General features: G+C 43.4%; 1 protein-coding gene across 1 annotated transcript in view; it reads left to right on the top strand.

Moving 5' to 3' along the window:
* LOC126101337 (odorant receptor Or2-like) overlaps positions 1 to 16795 on the top strand; it is a 52648-nt gene extending 35853 nt beyond the window's left edge. The window contains exons 4-5 of the mRNA XM_049912008.1: positions 11576 to 11731; positions 16557 to 16795. Coding sequence (XP_049767965.1) covers positions 11576 to 11731; positions 16557 to 16613 — 213 coding nt within the window. The 3' untranslated portion in view covers positions 16614 to 16795. The remainder of the gene's footprint in view (positions 1 to 11575; positions 11732 to 16556) is intronic.
* The last annotated feature ends 2745 nt before the right edge of the window (positions 16796 to 19540 follow it).

Genomic DNA, 19540 nt, shown 5'->3' with positions numbered 1-19540 from the left:
CAGCTGGAAGGTGTAGCTAACCGTTGCAAATAAAACAGTTTTTATTTACACTGTGGTTTCCATTTTACGACCTATCTTTCCTTACTTTCCGAATGGCCCTCGTAGAATAGTACTGCGCCCACCAGCTTACGTATGTGGCACGATGGACGCTTGAGCACCCGTTCGGTTGGATGACGGTGTTGTGGAGACGATCGTCGGCCTGGGGCAGCAGCCACGTGATTCATCTGCCGAGCCGACACGTTTCCAATGACTCACAGTCCAATCTCGATGGTCCAGAGCCCATTAAAATCGTAATTGACGATGTCGCAGGGCCAACATGTAAACACGTGGGAGTGCAGAGCCCCTTGTTCAAACAGTGCGCTAAATGGTGTCCTCCGCCACACATGTGCGTCCACCGGTATTGTGCTCTTTCACCAGAGTTGCCACATATCGCCATTTATCTGCCTCTAGAGTGCAGACAAGCCTCCAAACCCCACGTTCTGTGAAGAGTCGTGGACGTCCAACCATTCAGCACCTAGTGGTAGTTTCACTGCCGTTCTACTACTTTCCTTAGATGCTCACGACATTAGCACATGAAAATTCGATAACCTTCGCGCAGTTTTCGATATACTTGTCCACAGGCTCTGCCTGATAACAATCTGCCCATTGGCAAAGTCGCTTATCTCAGTGTATATCTCCATTCTCAGCCCATATCCTCACTACGGAAACCCCCATCCGTCACTGCTCTGCTTACATACTTTTCTTAATGCGCTACGTGGCCGAAACGCCACCAGAATGCATCCAACTTGCTAGTGGCCAGTGGTCATAAAATTCTGATGTATCAGTGTATGTGTAGATAGCGTATTTATTTATTCATTTAATCCTATCTCATTAGAGCTATCTGGCCCTCCGTTGCATTATTCCCGTGTTTCTCAAATAAACCACTCTTTTTTACATCACTGTTACCAAAGAAAAGGTTTTAATATGACGAATAGTAGTGAAATGATCTGAGTGAAGTGGCAATGTGAGTAAATAACACTGACTGTGAAATAATAAAGTTAATAATGGCAGTACTTGTATTGGAGTAACTGGTGGCACTAATAGTGCTAAAAATGCTATTATTAATAATAACGACAATAATAATAATATTATCGACTTTTAAAAAGCGTTCGATAATGTAAAATGGTTCAAGATGTTCCAAATTCTGAAAAAAAAGGGATAAGCTACACGGAAAGACGGGTAATATACACTCCTGGAAATGGAAATAAGAATACATTGACACCGGTGTGTCAGACCCACCATACTTGCTCCGGACACTGCGAGAGGGCTGTACAAGCAATGATCACACGCACGGCACAGCGGACATACCAGGAACCGCGGTGTTGGCCGTCGAATGGCGCTAGCTGCGCAGCATTTGTGCATCGCCGCCGTCAGTGTCAGCCAGTTTGCCGTGGCATACGGAGCTCCATCGCAGTCTTTAACACTGGTAGCATGCCACGACAACGTGGACGTGAACCGTATGTGCAGTTGACGGACTTTGAGCGAGGGCGTGTAGTGGGCATGCGGGAGGCCGGGTGGACGTACCGCCGAATTGCTCAACACGTGGGGCGTGAGGTCAACACAGTACATCGATGTTGTCGCCAGTGGTCGGCGGAAGGTGCACGTGCCCGTCGACCTGGGACCGGACCGCAGCGACGCACGGATGCACGCCAAGACCGTAGGATCCTACGCAGTGCGTAGGGGACCGCACCGCCACTTCCCAGCAAATTAGGGACACTGTTGCTCCTGGGGTATCGGCGAGGACCATTCGCAACCTCTCCATGAAGCTGGGCTACGGTCCCGCACACCGTTAGGCCCCAACATCGTGCAGCCCGCCTCCAGTGGTGTCGCGACAGGCGTGAATGGAGGGACGAATGGAGACATGTCGTCTTCAGCGATGAGAGTCGCTTCTGCCTTGGTGCCAATGATGGTCGTATGCGTGTTTGGCGCCGTGCAGGTGAGCGCCACAATCAGGACTGCATACGACCGAGGCACACAGGGCCAACACCCGGCATCATGGTGTGGGGAGCGATCTCCTACACTGGCCGTACACCACTGGTGATCGTCGAGGGGACACTGAATAGTGCACGGTACATCCAAACCGTCATCGAACCCATCGTTCTACCATTCCTAGACCGGCAAGGGAACTTGCTGTTCCAACAGGACAATGCACGTCCGCATGTATCCCGTGCCACCCAACGTGCTCTAGAAGGTGTAAGTCAACTACCCTGGCCAGCTAGATCTCCGGATCTGTCCCCCATTGAGCATGTTTGGGACTGGATGAAGCGTCGTCTCACGCGGTCTGCACGTCCAGCACGAACGCTGGTCCAACTGAGGCGCCAGGTGGAAATGGCATGGCAAGCCGTTCCACAGGACTACATCCATCATCTCTACGATCGTCTCCATGGGGGAATAGCAGCCTGCATTGCTGCGAAAGGTGGATGTACACTGTACTAGTGCCGACATTGTGCATGCTCTGTTGCCTGTGTCTATGTGCCTGTGATTCTGTCAGTGTGATCATGTGATGTATCTGACCCCAGGAATGTGTCAATAAAGTTTCCCCTTCCTGGGACCATGAATTCACGGTGTTCTTATTTCAATTTCCAGGAGTGTACAATGTGTATAAGAACCAAGAGGGACCAATAAGAGTGCAAGAAGAAGAACGAAGTACTCGAATTAAAAAGGAATGTGGTCTTTCACCTCTACTGTTTAACCTTGGCAGCGAAGAAATAATGACGGAAATAAAAGAAAAGTTCAAGAACAGGATTAAAATTCATGGTGAAAGTATATGAATGATAAGATTCGCTGATGACATTGCTGTCTCACTGAGAGTGAACAAGAATTACGAGATGCCTAATGAGCACAAAATATGGATTGAGAGTAAACTGGAAAATGACAAACATAATCATAAATTCGAGAAATGAGAACAGCAAGAAACTTAACATCAGAATACAGGATTAAGAATTAGATGAAAGAATTCTGCTACTTAGGCACAAAACAACCCATGATGTAGGAGGGAAGGGGGACATAAAAAGAAGACTAGCACTGGCAAAAAGGGCTTTCCTGGCCGAAAGCAGTCTACTAGTATCACACATATGCCTAAATTTGAGGACGAATTTTATGGGATTGTACGTTTTCAGCACAGCATTGTATGGTAGCGAAAGATGGACTATGGGAAAATCGGGACAGAAGAGTATCAAAGCATTTTAGAGGTGGCACGACAGAAAAATGTTGAACATTCGGTGGGCTGGTAAGGTTAGAAACGTGGACATTCTCCGCAGAATCAGCGAGGAAACGAATATATGGGAATCATTGACAAGAGGAAGGAACAGCATGACAGGATATTTGCTAAAACAACAGGGAATAAGTTGACTGATGATAGAGGGAGCTGAAGTGGGTAAAAACATCAGAGAAAGACATGGCTTGGAAAACATCCAGCATAAAATTGAGGACGTAGGTTTCAAGTGCTGTTCTAAAGTGAGAAGCTTGGTATTCGAGAAGGATTCGTGGCGGGCCGTATCAAACCAGTTAGAAGACTAACGAGCGAGAAAAAGGAGGAGGCGCAAGACAGATATTTTCTGATACATTGAGTTCTGGAGAAAGGAAATTTAAGAAGACTGCACTAGAAAGACCACTAGGAAATGAGAACTATCTGGTATCTGGTATGAAAGAAGGTTGCACAAAGGTGACAAGTGCGTACATATACAATGGTAATGTTGCTTTAGTAGATATGTCATTAACTGTCTTCTGAAGATGGAGATGTTACTGAGTTCGCTAATGTAACGAGTGAGGTTGTTTTAAATACGGCTTCCTATTACTGAAGAGGACTTCGAGAAAGTTGCTGAACGATGGAGTGGGACAGAAAGGAATTTTCTCTTATGGGAAAGGGAGTTTCTACCACTTTGTTCAGATGAGAGCGCTCATGTCGAGGAGAGATTAGAGGGAAAGTATTCGTTGATAAGACAGTAGAGAAGACAGATGGTATGGAATTCTCTAAGCCTGTCTGCATGCAGCCAGGATAGCTAAGCATGATGGTGAGGTACAAGTTTTTTTTTCAGGTCAAGAGGGAGTAGCTTTTTATATTTTTATAGGGCGTGGAGCGATGCTGATGCTTACTTGTTCATTGCACTTATGAGCTCTGTCCGATGTAGATTTTCATCTATTATTACTCGTAGACTCTTGGCTGAAGGAAAGAAGTCGACATTTGACCCACGTAGGATCAAAGTTATCAACGACCTTGCCGCTGTGGTAACAGCGTTTCCTGTCGGATCACCGAAGTTAAGTCTTGTCGGGCTCGGCTAGAACTTGGGTAGGTGACCGTCCGAGTCTGCCGAGCGCTATTGGCTAGCGGGATGCACTCAGTCTTTGTGAGATCAATTAACGAGCTACTTCATTGAGAAATATCGGTCACGATAACTGACAAAGGCCGTCAGAGCGGTTTATGAAAAGATACCACTCCAAATCCGCATCCAGTGACGCCTGTCGGTTGAGCATGACACGGCAGTCGGTCGGTACAGTGTGGTTTTCCCAGGTCTGTTCATATGATGTTTAGTTAGGGCCAAGGATTGTAGGAATTCATGATATTTCAGGATAATAAACCTAGAACAACCCACCAGTAACGCTCGGGTTTTCTATGGGTTCAGGTTATATCCTGCACCTATTTTGGTAGTGTGCACAGATCAGTTATTAGATTCTTGATAGGTGTATTCAGGTTTATTCGTTTTGATCCTAGATACAGTTAGAGGTCGTCAGCGTACATGTGGTATTTGCGGTGGGACAAAACTGGTGACAAATATAGAGCATATGTAAACACGTATATACACAGAGCACAGGATCTAATACTGAACTCTTGGGTACGTCTGTTACTACCTCCCTGGACTGAGTTTTTAAGGTGTCTGACATGAAGCGTTGCTGGCGACACGCCAGATATGAACAAAAACACTGCACTGCACTTGGCGCAGAATTTACACAGCTCAGTTCGGCAAGTAAAAGGTCAAATAAGACAGTGTCAGAGGCTTTGCTGAAGTCTTAAGAAGTGGATGATTGTTGCCTCTCGTGCATCCATGGCGGAATATGTGTTACCGTTAATAAGGCAGATGTGCTGAAACGTGTGCGGAGGCCTGATTGGTATTCGCCTAGTAGGTTGAGTGTAGTTGGATATTCGATGAGGTTTCGTGATTGCAGCCGTGTCATGTTGACTTCTTGCCGCTATAGTTCGGCTGGAAACCATCCAGCCATCTTCAGGTAAGTGTCCGCCACTGGAGACTGCAAGTTCCTGGCGTCGCCTTTATAGCAAAAATTTGGCTCGGAAACGCATAGGCATTGGTGGCCGTCACAAGAGCGTCCTATTATCGAAATCCGCACCCTCTGCAACTAATGGTCAATCTGTGGCGCGCAGGCGCATGCGTAAAGGTGAAACTACATGTCCATCCCCTGTGGAAAAGCGCGCTTGGGTCGTTAAAATAAGTCAGATGTCACTTTGAATAAACTGACTTCTCTCAGAAGATATTAGAGAGATCGTCTGGTCCCAAGGCTTGTCCAGTTGAAAGCCGCTGTCACGATTTATAAGATTTTGTGTTAGATGTATTTCCACGGATTCTTTAATTACTGAATCCCAAAAAAGTTTTCGCTGATGCCAAGATTTCTGTGGCAGAATATTCCATAGCGTCCTGTGGTAATACAATGCTCAGTTTCGGCCGACCTAATGGGCTGCGAAAGGCGAGTGCAGCGCCGATGTTCAACGCACCTTTCATGTAATGCGCCTATCGTCTGACTTATGTTAGCTTAGTATGATTCAGGTGCACCAACGTTCTAAGAACACCAATAGGTTGTGAAGGGTGATGGCAACCCGACGCTTGCAGATAAAGGTCCGTATGTGTGGGCTTACAGTACACAGAATGCCCTAATGACCCATCCACTCCCCTAGTAACCAAGACGTCCTAAAATTGTAAGCAACCGTCCTTCTCTGTTTCCATAGTAAACTGGATGTTATTGTGGATTGAATTCAGATGTTACAAGAGACGTGACAGTTCTTCCTCACCATGGGACCACACTACAAAAGTTTCATCTACATTTCGCCAGAAGATTCTCGGTTTAAGTTCTGCCGAATCAAGTGCCCTTTCTTCAAAGTCTTCCAGAAAGAAGTATATCTCCAAAGGGCAGAGAGGACTGCCCATGGCAACACCGTCAGTCTGTTCAAAATATTCGTTGTTAAATAAAAAGTCGTTTGAGGAAAGGACATGATGAAAAAGTTCTATTATATCGGCTGTGAACTTATTGCTAATGTGTGACAAAGAGTCCATAGGAGAAACCTTAGTGAAAAGTGAGATGACATCGAATCTCACTAATAAGTCAGTTTCACTGAGTTGAAGTGACTTCCGTCTATTGATAAGGTCAGCCTTGTTGCGAACATGATGCGCGCACTTCCCCACAAAAGGTCTCAGTAGAGAGGCGAGATGTATCGCCAAATCATACGTGCGGGCGTCGATATTACTGACGATTTGCCGTAACGGAACCCGTTTCTTATGAATCTTCGGAACACCGTATAACCTGGGTGACACAGAACTATGAGGTCTTAGTCTTTTGGCCACTTCTTGCGGAACAGAAGAACAATTCAGCAGTGCTGATGTTTTTCTTTCCACTTTCGCTGCGGGATCTTCGTAAGTCTTCCGATAGCAAGCTATAAATTTTCTGTTCATAAACCTCACGAGGCATCAGCACGGTGGCGTTTCCCTTATCCACCGGTAAGATCACCTAGTGAGGATCTTTTAGTAGCTTTCGTAGTGTGGCCCTTTCCAAGGCAGAAATGTAGTTCTTCTTAGGTGAAGCTTTCGTGAGTGCACGATATGTTTCACGTCTTACTTCTTCTGCAGCGTCACTAGGAATAGGTGTGACAGCATCCTCAACAACACTAATAAAATCTGTCAGCGGCAGGGTTTCGGCGTAAGGCCGAAGTTCAAGCCTTTTTCAAGCACAGACAGTGTTACGTTGTCCAAAACCTTATCCGTTAAATTGACCACGGGGCGTCGAAAAGTATCTCCTTGTGGTAACGTAGCTGACTGCCGGGCGAACTTCGAAAACTGTCTTGATGTAGACTTCTTATGGACCCAGTCCAATTTTGCTTAGGTCACGTCGATGACCCATGCCCAGGAAAGTGATTGCAGGATTGACGCCATTTCCATTCTCTCCTTCACTAGTGTTGGGCTCGCCTTTCGTGTAATGAATTTTGCAGCAGCGGTCTGGATAAAATGTCTCAATCTGGCAAACATCGGAATAAGGTTATTGTTCCGACAGCCCAGTAAAAAACACTGAGAACAATATCGCTCGCTTATTGCGTAACGCGTCCAACCACTAGATCTGTATTGCCTTCTCCTCCCCGAAGAGGTATGTTATTCTTGAAGTTTTCCCGGCGTACTGAATATTCGATGAGGTTTCGGGATTACAACTGTAACTTGCTGACCTCTTACCACTATATTTCGGCTGAAAACCGTCGAGCCATCTTCACGTGAGTGTCCACCACTGGAGACTGCAAGTCCCCAGCGTCGGCTTTATAGCAAAGAATTAGCGCGGAAACAGATGCTCATTGGCCGCTGTCACAGGGGTGTCCTATTAATTTGTGGTAAGATCTTATGGGACCAAACTGCTTAGGTCACCGACCCATAACCCTACACACTACTTAACCTAACTTAAACTAACTTGTGCTGTGGACAACACACACCCATGCCCGAGGGAGGACTCGTAACTCCGATGGGGGAGCCGACCGGACCGGGACAAGATGCCTGAGACCACGCGGCTACCCCGCACGGCCAGGCATCCTGTGATAGATGGTTTGTTACCTGGTCGTGGAATATATCGTGGACCATATGTTCTAAGACCTTGGGAAGTGTAGATAAAATGCAAATAGGTCTGTAAACAGAGGGTACTGTGGCAAAGTGACATTACTAGTTCCGTTTTCCAGATCTCAGGGAAAATACTTGTGGTTAAAAAGTAGTTGAAGATGTTTGCTATAGTTGCCAGTTGTATGTCAACAATAACATTCATTTGGACTGTGATGCCACCATGTTAGTGTGATGCTTAATTTTTGTATCTTTCATTCCCATCTCGTAAAAGTAGGATGGGCTGTAGTAGAACTTCGTTGTTTTCAGTGGAACATCCGAGCAGACTAGAAGTGGGGCAAAGGATAGCCAAATAGGAAATTTTCGGTGCGAATATCCAGACTGGGATTTATGTCTAAAACCAAGAGAAAACTCCCGAAAACTTCTGTCGGAGGGGGGGATTGGAGCTAATTTTAATGTATTTCTGGGACAGTCTAGTCCAGTATCCCAGCCTAAAATTAAAATTTTGTAAGCGTGTGTGTCTCCGACGTTCGACGTACGATTGGCCATCATCATGTTACGTTCTCTCATTTTGTGACACATTGCGAAGAGGTTTATCGTCCAGCACAAGATACTGATATACGTTTCTGTTAAGGCATCTTTCTATCCATTTCGACCCAGTATTCGTGATTAAAATGTCTTCGAAGATCCGAATTCGAACCGACTATCTCCGCATCGAATTCCACTGCAAAATCTTGCATTAGTGATAAAGGGCGAAATATCTACGTCGTAACGGAGTAAAATATCAGGGTATTTAAGAAACAGTGTAAGAAATAAAAACCAGTTTTTCATAAAGTTACTGTAGCAAACAGGAGTACATTTGAAGTGACTTTTCAACGGCTTTTTGTAGCTCACGAAAAGAATTTATCATTAATACGCCATTTGTTAATATTCATGGAGGAAATTTTCATAATAAGTGGGCAGGAGATGGCTAATTGGGTCATCATATCGTATTTTCATATCCACTTCATTTCAAGTGTATTTTCCCCATTTCGATCTAAACTAATGGATCGGCTTGAACCTAACTTGGCACTTAAACTTCCTTGGCACCAGCTCTATTACCAACACATTTGGCAGACGTATCTACATGTGCCGCTGAATGTACCTGCGAAATTACATTGAAGAGCCAAAGACACTGGTACAACTGTCAAATATCGTATAGGGCCCCCTCGAACACGCAAAAGTGCCGCAACACGACCTGGAATAGACTAGACTATTGTCTGGAGTAGTGCTAGAGGGAACTGACACCACGAATCTTGCAGGGCTGCCCATAAATTCGTGAGAGTACAAACGGGTTGAGACCTCTTCTGAACAGAACGTTGCAAGGCATCCCAGATACGTGCAATAATAATCATGTCTGGGGTGTTTGGTGGCCATCGGAGGTGTTTAAACTCAGAAAAGTGTTCCTGGAGCCACTCTGTAGCAATTATAGACATGTGTGGTGTCGCACTGTCCTGCTGGAATTGCCAAAGTCCGTCGGAATGTGCAATGGGCATGAACGGATGCGGATGATTACACAGGATGCTTACGTACGTGTCATCTGTCACAGTCGTGTCTAGACGTATCAGGGGTTCATATCACTCCAACTGCACACGCCCCACACCATTGCAGAGCCTCCACCAGCTTGAAAAGTCCCCTGCTTACATGCAGGCGCCGCGTATTCAACATCCATCCTCTCGATACAATTTGAAACAAGACTCGTCCGACCAGGCAACATGTTTCCAGTCACTAACAGTACAACGTCGGTGTCGACGGACCCAGGCGAGGAGTACAGCTTTGTGTAGAGCAGTCATCAAGGTTGTACGTGTGAGCCTTCGGCTCCAAAAGCCCATATCGATGATGTTTCGTTGAATGGTTCGCACGATGACACTTGTTGATGACCAAGCATTGAAATCTGCAGGAATTTGTGGAAGGGTTGAACTTCTGTCACGTTGAACTGTTCTCTTCAGTCGTCGTAGGTCGCGTTCTTACAGGATCTTTTTATGTACGCAGTGATGTCGGAGATCTGATATTTTACCGGATTTCTAATATTCACGGTACACTAGTGAAATGGTCGTACGGGAAAATGACAACTTCTTCGTTACCTCGGAGATGCTGTTCGCATCGCTCGTGCACCAACACCACGTTTAAACTCATTTAAATCTTGGTAACCTGCCATTGTAGCAACAGCAACCGATCTAACAACTGCGGCAGACACTTGGCATCTTATATAGGCGTTGCCGACCGCTGCGCACTATTCTGCCTGTTTACATTGTATTTGAAAACGCATGCCTATACCAGTGTCTTTGGCACTTCAGTGTGTACGACATGTAGTTCAGAAGAGAAGAAGTCTAAACACAGAGCTGCTTGAAAACGAAACTGCATGGCAAAATATGCTACAAATATACCTGAAACATGTATACAAAATGTGTGAATTATGTTAAATATATGGTACCTGTTCGCACATAGCTCAAGTTGTTGGGAAAATGAACGACTTAAATGCTTGTATAGACTTCAGCCAAACACATTTTACGGCCTGGAAAGAAATACTGTGGTGTGAGAACCAACAACCTCCTATTGGTGCGGTTTTGATGTACAGAGTAGGATAGGAGTGGGAGAGATGGGGAGACAAAGACTGGGAGGAAATAGACACAGATAGAATGGGGAAGAGATAAACGGAGAAAGGGGGCAGGAGTTGGACACAAAGATGGGAAAGATGATGATGGAGGGAGATACAGGGAGGAGGAAATGGGCATACGGAGGGGAAAGAGCAGATGTGCAGAGAAAGAGGGGGAGGACAGTAACGACAGAGAGGAACTAATGGACAGAGACGGGGTAGGGGGAAACGCATAGAAAGAGGGATAAGAGGAGATGAGTAGAGAGTAAAGAGGAGATGAATAGAGAGTACAACGGAGGAGGTGGAGAGTGATATGTGTCGGAGGAGATGGATAGAGAGGGGGAGGGGGGGGAGTATGAGTTCGACAGAGGTAGGGACTGAGGAAAGAATTAGAAGATATTCAGAAAGACGAAGATGAGGAAGACATGGGCAGAAGAGAATGAAGATGGAGAAGAGAGGGCGAGAAGAAGGAGGACAGAGGGCGGGGGCAAGAAGAAAAGGACTAACTGTTTGTATAAAACCATACCTGGGCAACGACAGGTGCTCACCTAGTTACGATATAAAATGGCACGCCTACTGAAAGAAAGATAGTCTTCGTAATAATTTTAATACGTTACATGATGATTCTGGTTTAGAATATTATAACAGCAGCACATTTAATCAGCACCGATTAATGATTGTTTGAGTGCATGCTTTACTATTTCTGCAGTCATAATTTCTGTTATACAGATTTAGTTTCTTGGCAGCAGTAAATAAATAAATATACTTTCCTGTTCTTCTAAAAACCGAGAGTGTGCTCTGTCTACAATGATCTCATCGTCGATGGGGTGTTAAATCCTAATCTTCTTTTCTCTCCCCACAGTATAAATTTCAATCAGTGAATATTTTAACCCTCCTCTAGATAAACTGCTTAGATGATGAACCACACTGAGAAATATTTAAGGCGAGCAAAATATACCCTGGCGAAAAACAGCAATAGCATAAAACTAAAGGCAGATGTGTGTGTTTTTTTTTATTTCAGCGCTAGTGATGTTCCCTCGACATGGCAGTACGAAGAAATTTTCTTCAGGTGTTTTCCTGTCCATAGGCGGAGGCGGTGGTGCTGTCAGCATACAGCTGTTGCTGGGTGGAAGCGAGTGGACGTTTCAAACGCAGCCTGAGAATCCTCATCAGCAGGGCCCAGAAACCTCTGGTTCTCACCGCTGGACGCCTCTACCCAATCAACAGGGAAGCCTTCGTCTCGGTCTGTGTAAAGTCTTATCATGGTAGCTTAAACGTCAATAATTCAGGCAACCAAATTAGAGTTCGATGCTGTTAAGGAGTTTTCTTAAAATTGACCAGCCACAAGGGTATCAGGCTCAACTAAAAGATGCAGGCTAATTGCTTTTCGTGAATTTTACGGTGACAGTGCTACCGAGCAACTTGTTCGTCTACATCTATGCTGCACAATCCACCCTACAGTGTATAGCGCAGAATACGTTATGTACCAGTGTCAATTCCCTGTTTTCCTCTTAAACTAGGGTATTGTTCGCAGGAAAAACGACTGCTACTAAGCCTACACGTTGGCTCAAGTCTGTCTTAATTTTACCTCGAATGTTCTTTCCGGGAGATATACGTAGAAGTGAGCAATACATAGGTCGGCTTTAATAAGAACGTACACTCTGCTTCGGCAACAAATCATACCGTGATGCAGAACGCCTCTCTTGCAGCTCCTGCAACAGGAGTTGTTTGATCACATCTGTGACGCTTTCGCGCTTACTAAATGAACCGGTACTTGAAACATGCTGCTCTTCTTTTAATCTCGTCTGTTTCCTCTATCAATCCTATCTGGTACGGATCCCATACTGAAGAGTAGCATTCCAGTATTAGTCGAACAAATGTTCTGTAAGCTATTCCCCGCCATGTGGCCGCACGGTTAGAGGGGCCATGTCACTAATTGCGAGGCCCCTCCCGCCGGAGGTTCGAGTCCTACCGCGGGCATGGGTGTGTGTACTGTTTTTAGCGTAAGTTAGTTTAAGTAGTGTGTAAGTCTAGGGACCGATGACCTTCGCAGTTTGGTCCCTTAGAAATTCACACAAATTTCAATATTTATAAGCTATTTACTTTGTTGATGGTCTACACTTCTACATCTACATCTACATGGATACTCTGCAAATCAAAGTTAAGTGCCTGGCAGAGGGTTCATCGAACCACCTTCACAATTCTCTATTATTCCAAACTCATATAGCGTACGGAAAGAATGAACACCTATATCTTTCCGTACGAGCTCACATTTCCCTTATTCTTATCTCGGTAATCGTTCCTCCGTATGTAAGTCGGTGTCAACAAAATGTTTTCGCATTCGGAGGAGACGGTTGATGATTTTAATTTTGTGAGAAGATTCCGTCGCAACGGAAAACGCCTTTCTTTTAATTATTCCCATCTCAAATCCTGTATCATTTCTGTGACATTATCTCCCACATTTCGCAATAATACAAAACGTGCAGCCTTTCTTTGAACTTTTTCGATGTACTCCGTCAGTCCTATCTGGTAAGGATCCCACACCGCGCCGCAGTATTCTAAAAGAGGACGTACAAGCGTAATGTAGGCAGTCTCCTTAGTAGGTCTGTTACATTTTCTAAGTGTCCTGCCAATAAAACGCAGTCTTTGCTTAGCCTTCCCCCACAACATTTTCAATGTGTTCCTTCCAATTTAAGTTGTTCGTAATTGTAATACGTAGGTATTTAGTTGAATTTACGGCTTTTAGATTAGACTGATTTATCGTGTAACCGAAGTTTAACAAGTTCCTTTTAGCACTCATGTGGATGACCTCACACTTTTCGTTATTTTAAGTCAACTGCTACTTTTCGCGTCCTTCCGATATTTCTTCTAAACCGTTTTGCAGTTTGTTTTGATCTCCTGATGACTTTATTAGTCGATAAACGACAGCGTCATCAGCAAACAACCGAAGACGGCTGCTCGTATTGTCTCCCAAGTCGCTTACGTAGATAATGAACAGTAAAGAGCCTATAACACTACCTTGGGGAACGCCAGAAATCACTTCTGCTTTACTCGATGACTTCCCGTCAATTACTATGAACTGTGACCTGTCTGACAGAAAATCAAATATCCAGTCACATACCTGAGACCATATTCCGTAAGCAAGCAATTTCACTACAAGCAGCTTGTTTGGTTCAGTGTCAAAAGCCTTCCGGAAATCCAGAAATACGGAATCGATCTGAAATCCCTTGTGAATGGCACTCAGAACTTCATGTGAATAAAGAGCTAGTTGTGTTTCACAAGAACGATGTTTTCTAAACCCATGTTGACTGTGTGTCAATAGATCGTTTTCTTCGAGGTAATTCATTATGTTCGAAGGAACTGTCATTCGTCAGCACCATCTACCGTGGCGTGATGCATTTCCGGACACATGTTCATAGGACTCCTTCGCTTATAACTCTACTCGGGACGTACATGTCTAGTGCGTACTCTACAATGCTTTTGAACTTTGTCCATTGATGGTCAACATTGTCAGTGCTGGAGAAACTTGCAAGGTAATCTGAAATCTCTCTTGTCGCTCCTGCTAAACGGAAAGATCTTCATGCCTTTCTTTGTAATTCCATTTACCACCGTATGCAGCGTTGCTGTAACTGGATTATGATCACTGATTCCCTATTCTAGGCTACTGAGTCGAAAAGTTAGAGTCTGTTTGGCACCAGCAGGTTTATAGCTGGTATGTTAAGATCTCCACTTAAAACTATACTGTGACCAGAATATTTACACGAAGTGTTCTGTAAGTTTCCCGACAAGTGTTCCGCCACTATGGCTGCTGATGCAAAAGGTCTATAAAAGCATCAGATGACATGTGTTATTCACATTTAACACCTGTCATCAGCCATATTGTTTCGTATTCTGAATCTGTACCCATCACATTTAATATTACCATATTTTTATTATAAACATGCCTCCAGTACCAGCGTTCAACCTATGTACTACGACAAGGCATAGCATTTCCTTCAGTTACGCGTGCCTCTGGAGTATCGCCTCATTTGTGCGGCGATATTCGTGATTTATTTACTAAGAGATCAAATCTCGTAATAAGTGACGCAAAGTCATGGAGTAAATCGGAAGTGACGCAAAGTGTGACACTAGGAAGTACTACAGCCCCGCTGTTGTTCTTAATCCATGCAGGATGAATATCAGTAAAACCAACAAAGTGCAGGGGCGAGTTCCTAACTGGAATTGGAGAAGAAAGGGTGCTATGAACATGTGTCCGGAAATGCATCGTGCCACGGTAGAGGGCGCTGACGAATGACAGTTCCTCTGATCAAGTGCTGTGCGTTGAGGATGTGTGATAGACGCAGCGGACTGTAAGCAGCAAAATAGTTCAGTATTAATGTAGGAAACAAGTCGAGATTGTGTTTATATACGTCCAAGCAGATGGAAATGGTCGAGAGACAGCACAACTACACCAAAACAAGTGCCCTTACAGGCATCAAGCACATCCCACAACATTTCAAGCACTTTTTGGACGTTTGTGTGACCATGGGTCTTTTCAGACAAATGAACGTCTAGCTACTGCCACTATGACCTGCAATTCGAAGGAGGCCACATTTAAAATATGTTGTAACGTGGATGAGATGCAGTTCTGTTGTGTGTTCTGGAACAACTCGTCGTTTCACGCACACCATCAATTTCCGGACACATATCTATAGGACATTCCTTCCTCCATTCCCAGTCAGGAATTAATGTTTCATCCATCACAAACGATTCAGAAGACAATTTGAGCAGTCCTCTCAGATTGTCTGTAGATGATGCTGTCCTTCACTTACAGTCCAATAAAATCATCAGACGATGAAAACCTACTGCAAAATGAATTAGACAAGATATCTTAAGGTGCTAAAAGCAGCAATGGATTGTAAATAACGAAATGTGTGATGTCACCCACAGGAATACTAACAGAAATCCGTTAAATTTTGATTACACGATAAGAAAGCACACAAAGCCAAAGACTGTCAATTCAACTATATACCTAAGCATTACAGTTACGAACAACTTAAACTGGAACGCTGACATGGAAAATGTAGTGGGAAAAGCAAAATAAAGGCTGCATTTTTGTATTTTATTGGCAGATGCAACAGATCTATTAGTGATTGCCACCGATGCACTTCTCCGTCCGCTTCTGAGACCAATATGCAGCGATATTGGGTCCTCACCTGCCTAAATTGACGGACGACAAAATTTCACATGTTGATTATCGTGAAGTAGGGGATAGTTTAACGGACACGGCCCGGGAACTGTTTGAGGGGAGGGGGCAGTTGTTAAAACAATGTCGTTTTTAACTATGGCGAGGTCTTTTCACACAATTTCAGTTACCAGTATCTCCTCCGAATGCGAAAATATTTTGCTGATGCCCAATTGCTTATGGAGATCACAATTATATAAGTGATGTCAGTGGTTATACGAAAAGATTTAAGTGTTCTTTTTTTCCGCACTTTTTTCGACAGTGGAATGGTAGAGAAATAGCTGAATGAAGGTGGTTCGATGAACGCTCTTCCCGGCACTTAAGTGTGAATTGCAGAGTAGTCATTTAGATGCACATGTACAATATCGGAAGTAGTTGTTTACTCCATGTTTGTCTCCTTTGTTACAGTCTAAGGAATCGAATCTACGGCGTAATAGAGTTACATACACAATGAAGGTCGAGAATACTGTCGTTTATCTCTGGTTATCCAACGTTGTTTATGTAAATAATAACAATTATTTGGAAGTTCGTCAGTTAAAGTTATGTGTATACTAACTAATAACCATTATTTTGTTACGTAACATTATGTAAATACCACGGACTTTCAACTCGTATTGAATGATTCTTTCTACCACAAATTCAGTTAGTAAGAACACTGTCATAAATCACTGTGTTTCTAACCACAGATTTTGAGCTCCTTCTGAAAAAAGATACATTTCACCACAGCATCATAGCAGTGTACACTTTTCAAGTACATTTATTACTTAGATGTATGCAATCAGTAGACATAGATTTATAGTCAACGCAGCTTCTTCTGATCTCATTATGTATATTTATCTTCCAGCTGGTGAATGCATCCTATTCATACTACGCATTGTTGGGTCAAATGAACAGACGTTAAACCCATATTCTTTGGAGCTGAACTGTGGAAGAATACTGATTTGTGCATCTTTAATAAAGACACACTGGTATTCCTACAGCTTATACAAAAATGATGATTCTAGATTAAATTATCTGATCTAATGGAGAGAATAAAATGTCTGAACTTTTAATGAAATATCAGTTAAACAGATGTTAATTAATTGAAAAGGACACTATTGATATTCTTGAATAATATGCATAAGCTACCGAGTGCAAGGGAGTAGTTTGTAAGAAAGGTGACAAAATTAATGGATTTACTCTACTCAACAATAGAAAAACAACAATTATTTACATAGAAAATAAAGTAATCAAGTTTCTCTATTTATAGTTTCTTCAATCAACAATTGTTGCCATGCAAATTTTAAGTTTTTTCCTCAGTAAAGGTTTTATTATTTTGGCAACCTAGGAGAATTTATGGCGATTGTATACACACAAAAACAGTGATACTGAACATCTTCCTGAAATATGAAGAAAGCCTTGTCACCAGATAAGTAATGATGCAAAGTAACATACTCTGATAATCTCTCATCTCAGGGATTTCGTCATTTTACTTCCATTTATAAATAAATGTTTATTGTATTTGCAGAAATGTGAACTGTACCCTAAATGATAACATATTACAGTACAGAAATTTCTAATTCTGTAGTGTTGCTTCAAGCATTGTATACAACCTGAAGAATTATAGAGTTTAAAAATTAATTGCATATCTAATGACAGTTATTAAGACATTTTGTACATATTTGAAAACTGTAATAAATTTAAACTTTTATCATTAATGCCTTATTAACCTGGTTACTAAAGCAAATGAAAATAATTATAGGGATAACTTTTTCTAATTGCCTGTAAAGGATTTATAGTAGAATGTAGGGCACCAGTATTTCAAAAGTGTGATTTCATCCACTCTCTGTATTTGACATATAAAATTAAAACAGAGAATCCAAATTAGATAGACACATATTTGTGTACTAATTAACAACACTAGAAGTAAGGGTAACAATACGTTTCAGATGTGTATCAACTAAAAGTATTACATTGTAGTGTGCACTAGTCCCTACACCCCGTCATATGCAGTAGTCTCTTCTGAACAGATAAAAATAACTTTACTTGAAGATTTGTTAAAAACTGTGTAAATTTCCAAATGCAAAAAAACGAGCTTATCTTAATTTACTATAAGAATAAAATGGTTGAACTTACTGAGAGAGTGATCGTTTTCACTGTCGTGGAATATATTTTATTGTTAACACCAGTACGTCCACGAAATTAACCAATAACTCATAAGTAATTTCTCCTATTCAGTAGAAATAGGTGATTTCGGTTCTATAGAAAGTTCTTCATATTTCATCTTTGCAAAGTTGGAAGCATAAATTGGATTCAACATTACTGTGAAACTTTGCAGGCTGCACAAAGACAGATGCTATTGGCCAGAATATATGGAGAGAAAAAAGTAATTCAGCTTTGTCTACACTGACAAACTGCCTATTTGTTTCTGTCTCTGTTTCTTCGGCCGACTGTCTGATAATTTTACTGACGTTTCGCCAGCACGAGTGGCTGGCATTGTCAAAGCTTCACCCTCCATTGCCGGTGGTGAACTGGAGCCGTGCTCGCAGCCGCAGACTATATGTACCTGGCTCGCCAACGTCCGAGGGCTTCTCCGAGGTCTTCTCCGAGGTCATTTCCGGTGCGGTTTTCCTCTTGCTACCTGCGGCGGTCGTTCGCTGCAGTACGGGAAACCAGGATCCGTTTAGCTTAAGGCTTTCCTCTTTCTTCTTGAAGCTGTTCCCGTGTTTGTGTATCTCTATAGCTTCTCTAAACAAGCGGGTGTGATAGTGTTTCTCTACAGCCAGAATTCCGCGTCGGAGAATTTTATTACGTAGTCGTTTTCACTCAGCGCGTGCTCTGCCACGGTCGATTTCTCCACCTGCTCCAACCTGCAATGATGCTTATGTTCTTAGATCCTGGTGTTGATTGATCGTCCAGTCATTCCGACATAAACTTTTCCGCATGTGCATGGTATGTTGTATATTCCCGAAACTTCAAGTGGGTCCCTTTTATCCTTTGCCGATCTAAGACATTATTTTCCTTCTTTGTCGGTTTGGAAATTGTCTTTACCCCGCGTTTGTGCAATATATGATCGATTCTGTCCGTCACTGTGGGAACGCACGACAGAAAGGCCGTACCCGACATTTCTTTCCCTGGTTTCTTACTTCGTCGAGTGTTTGGCTCTGTTGCACTTCTAGCACAATTTGTGGAGTACCCATTGCTCCTCAGAACACTTTCCAGATGTCGCATTTCGCTTTTGAGGTGCTGCGGCTCACATGTTCGTCCTGCTCGCGCTACGAGCGTATGAATCATACTTCTTTTCTGGCTCGGGTGGTGGTTTGATAGTTTGTGCAGGTATCGGTCCACATGTGTCGGTTTTCGGTACACGCTATGTCCCAGGTTATCGCCGTCCCTTGTGACCAGCACATCTAGAAATGGTAGTTTTTTGTCCTTTTCTACTTCCATGGTAAATTTTATGTTGGTGCGGAGGCTGTTCAAGTGTTCAGCAAATATAGGGTAACATCCCTCGGTAATGCTGCATTGATTCTCACGACCTATTCTTCACCATGGCTCCACACAACGAAAGTATCATCGACGTATCTGTACCACACCTTAGGTTTACAAGTCGCCGAGTCCAGTGCCTGTGCTTCGAAACGCTCCATGAAGAAATTGGCCACCACTGGACTAAGGGAACTACCCATGGCAAAGCCTTCCAGCTGTTCGTAGAAATTGCCATTTCACGTGAAACATCTCGTGGTGAGATATGCACGGCAGACCTTTGTGATGACTTGCTCGAAAATGGAACCGATGTGCCCCAGAGCGTCACGGAGTGGCACTTTCCTAAACAAAGAAACAATATCAAAGCTG

Source organism: Schistocerca cancellata, chromosome 9 (genome assembly GCF_023864275.1).
Source record: "Schistocerca cancellata isolate TAMUIC-IGC-003103 chromosome 9, iqSchCanc2.1, whole genome shotgun sequence".
Lineage (NCBI taxonomy): Eukaryota > Metazoa > Arthropoda > Insecta > Orthoptera > Acrididae > Schistocerca > Schistocerca cancellata.
The sequence above is the reverse complement of the archived record's forward strand: the minus strand, read 5'-3'. Positions and strand labels throughout refer to the sequence as shown.